Genomic DNA, 3,780 nt, shown 5'->3' with positions numbered 1-3,780 from the left:
CCGTTTGGGAAGGAACTGGGGTCTGGGAAAGCGGTCGGCTCGTAGGATAAGGACGGGGGAGAAGGGACAAAGGTCCTCGGACACCCACCCGAGAGCAGGTCGAGGGGACCGAGAGCAGCTCAGTGGAGGTTCCATGCGTGTCTTGTGCACACCGGGTGCGACGTGGCGCCGAAGCCCAGGCTGTGCACGGGGCCTCTGACCACTGGGGACGGCCACGGGGTGGGGCCCCGGCCCGGCCTCGCTGCACGCTGGGACTCGGGGCCCTTGCCTCGCCGCTCTGTGCTGGGATGGCCTCACCTGCTCTACCTGGATGACAATAGAACCTTCTCACCGGGCAGCCTTGAGGACCCCGCCGGACTCTCCGTGGAAGGGCCGGTCACCCGTAGTTTGACTTCATGCCGCGCGGGCAGGTTGCTAAGTTCTTCCCTGGAAAGAGCAAAGATGAGAAACACGGGCCGTGTGCACCTAGAGACGGCCGGGTGCACACTTGGCGGCATCCTCAGTGGGGGTTCTGCGGGGGTGGGAGGGCGGGCAGGGCTCCCGCGCAGGGGCCTGGCCCGAGGGCAGCAGGCTGGTGCAGCCCCGCGTGTCCGGATGCGCCATGCGCGTCCAAGGAACGCGTGCAGAGAACAGCTCTGCGTGTGCGCGGCCTGACCCCGCACGTGCTGGCTCAGCAGGAACGGGGACGCCGGGCTCATCACGATGGCGGTGAGGGAGGACTGCAGGCGGCGACTTCCCTTACTGCGCCAGGTGGCTACGCCAGGGTGGGACACTGCGGCTGAAGGCCACACTGGCCTCCACCTGCGTCTGCACATGCAGGAGCTAGAAGTGCGTTTTATGTGTTAAAACTGTTAGAAACAATTGAAAAAAAAAACCAATATTATATGAAAGATGAAAATTGTTTAAGATGGCGATGCGCGCGGGTCTTCACGAGCGCTAACAGCCCACGGCCATGTGCCTTCAGACCCCAGTCGAGGCCTCGGGAGGAGCCTCCTTCGTGGAGGTGGAGGCGCAAGAGGCCGCAGCCCTTGGCAAGCGCAGCTCTGGAGCCCGAGCCCGAGCCGGAGGCTGCTCAATGGGGGCTTGTGTCCTCGTCACAGCCCAGCCCGAGGGCACTTTTCCTGGTGTTGCTGCCAGCTGGGTCCCTTCTTTCTCACTCCGGGCTGGCAGGGTCGGTGCCCACAAGGAGGCTCCGTCCGGCCGGGACTCCAGGGAGCGGTGGCCGGGGTGGCCGGGGGACCGGAGGAACAGTGACCAGCCTGGCCAGTGGAATCGGGACTTGTCCCAGTGCACGCTGGGGGCGCATTTTCAGGGTGCACCAGGCGGTGAGCACAGATGCACCTCCACACGCGTGCACTTGAACATGCACGATGCACCTCGAGGGCGCCCCAAAGACACGCGCTGCCCAGCATCTGCACGCGGGAGCCCGCGGACACGTACGCGCTCCTGCACCCTGTGTGCGGCGGGCTTGCGGGGTAGCCCACCTGGTGGCAGGTCCCTTCCCCACCCTTTCTGTCCACCCTGGCCCAGTGCTGGCCCTGAGCCCCGCTCGGGGACACTCAACACAGGCCCTTTGTCCCTCGGGATCAGGGCTCTCCAAGGGGGGGATTTGCTGAGCATTTATTTCCTGGCCCGGGCACGCCCCAGTCCCACCTCTGCCAGGAAACTGGACAATGAGGCCTTCTCGGCCCTGGGCTGGCTGGCCCTGGTGTCAGGGGTTGGGTTAGGGCCACACGCCCCTGGGCCCGCTGCCCTCCATGTGTGGGGCTGGGAAGCCACCTCTGTGGCCTGGAGCTCAGCAGACAGCCCGTCTCCATCTGCAGCCCCCTCAGAGCCTCGGGGCCTCGCGGGAAGCCCCCAGCCCCAGAAGGAGGGAGGAGCCCGTGCCCCTGGCTCAGGTCTGGGGCAGGCCTGGTTTGGCGGAGGCTCCTGGGGCAGGGCCCGAGCTGGATCCCCCACGCGGCCTAGCGGATCCCTGGAGCCTGGGGGATGGGAGGGCAGAGCCTGCCTGGTCGGGGTGGGGGGGATCAGGCAGAGTGGAGGGGCATCTCTGTCCCCTCCCAGGGAAGGCCCCCGGCTGCCAGGAAGGAGCCCCCCCAAGGGGAAGGCACGGGGGCAATTGGGGTGTCATTCCTGAAACGCTCAGCGCTCCCGGGCCCCTCCGCTCACTGGGACTCCGATCGCTGCCACGCTGCATGCCAAGCGTCACGTCTGCACACACTTCTCCCCAGAGCAACTCAGCACTTGTACTGGAAAACCAGGACACGGAACCACACCTTTTGCCTACTCTTTTTTTAATTAAATTCCATTACTGCAAGTGTTGAAAATAAAGTAAACTCTACCCACAATTCACATCAAGGGAGGTGAGTTCCCAGGTTCTGATTTCCGGTGTCTTAGTCAGCTCAGGCTGCTATGATAAAAGTGTCACACACTAGGGGTCTATTAAATGGTGGACATTTGTTTCTCGCAGTTCTGGAGGCTGCAAGTTCACAGTCAATGTGCTGACAAATTCGCTGCTTGGTGAGGGCGGTTTCCCAGCTTGTAGATTGTCATCTTCTCTCCGTGTCCTCACATGGGGTCGGGGGGTGGGGACAGCTGTGGTCTCCTCATCTTATAAGGACACTAACCCCAATATGGGGGTCCTTCCACAAGATGTCATCGAAACCCGATGACCTCCAAAGGCCCCACCTCCTAACACCCTCACATTGGGGCTTGAACTTATGAAACTGGGGGCACACAAACATTCAAACCATACCACCTGCTTAGCACCCCCATACTCTCCTGGGGCTGGTACCTGCTGGGACCTGGGGCTCTCGCGCTCTCCTGACCTCCTCTCTTGGGGGCCGCTCTGCTGGTGCGTCTGGCTCATTCGCTCAGGGCCTGCCCTGCAGAATGAAGGCACGAATGGCACGGGCTTAGCCTGCACCTGTGTACCAGAGTTGTAACCCCTCCTCCGATAGATATGGAAGGGAAATATTGGGCGTGGGGAATAGTAACAGAGAGAATGGCTTGGGAAAAAAAACCGGCAAAAATATTTTCTGTCTCTTTAAAACCTCCTCCACTCCTTTTTGAGAACTAGAGTCTGCATCCTGGCCGGCCTCGGGCTCAGGCCATGGCTGGGAGGGGCACAGTGAGTCTTTTGTTATTTGTGCTGAAGGAGTTGGCACAGCCCAGTCCTGGTAAAGGGAGGTCCTGGGTGGATGGAGGTCAGGGGATTGTCTTCAGCTAGGTGGGACGATCGGAACCATCCACTGTAGTGGAACAGTAACTGCCTGAATGAGAATCCATCCTTGAAAGCTCTGTGTTTCTGCTTATTGTGAGGGCCATGGCGTTTCAGACAGGAGTCTCCATCCTCCTCCTCTGTTGGCAAAGTAATCAAACTTCTCTTTCCTTGCTCCTCAAACCACTTGTTCTCGTTCTGATGCAGCCTGGAGAACAAGTGCTGAGGTTCTGGTAACAGATTTGGTGTCTCTGGTGTGGCCATTGGCTTCCCAGGTGGATGGCACCTGCGACCGCCGGAAGAGGCAGGGGCAGCTCTGGGTCCCGCCAGGGGTGGGAGCATCGCCTTGTCGGTACGAAAGAAAGGGACTCCTAGCACGTGCGGGGCAGGATTAGCTCCGAGGAGCCCATCTCTCTCTTTCCTGATGGACCCCGCTCCAACCAGCCTGAACCGATTTGAGGATAAGGAAATAGATTTGCGAAGCCTGTGACAACCACGGCCATTTGTAAGTAAAGCCCTGGGGGTGCCAAGACCCTGTTTCCACCCATTTGGGGGGTTCA

The 3,780-nt window shown here is 60.7% G+C and overlaps 1 protein-coding gene across 1 annotated transcript in view; it reads right to left on the bottom strand.

The window, feature by feature from the left end:
* The window catches only part of ZG16B (zymogen granule protein 16B), a 3,065-nt gene extending 2,462 nt beyond the window's left edge, over positions 1-603 (bottom strand). The window contains exons 1-2 of the mRNA XM_012647514.1: positions 488-603; positions 332-426 (exon numbers count right to left, since the gene is read on the bottom strand). Coding sequence (XP_012502968.1) covers positions 332-426; positions 488-603 — 211 coding nt within the window. The remainder of the gene's footprint in view (positions 1-331; positions 427-487) is intronic.
* Between the last annotated feature and the right edge of the window lie 3,177 nt (positions 604-3,780).

This window comes from Propithecus coquereli, unplaced genomic scaffold (genome assembly GCF_000956105.1).
Source record: "Propithecus coquereli isolate 6110/MARCELLA unplaced genomic scaffold, Pcoq_1.0 Scaffold27, whole genome shotgun sequence".
NCBI lineage: Eukaryota > Metazoa > Chordata > Mammalia > Primates > Indriidae > Propithecus > Propithecus coquereli.
The sequence above is the reverse complement of the archived record's forward strand: the minus strand, read 5'-3'. Positions and strand labels throughout refer to the sequence as shown.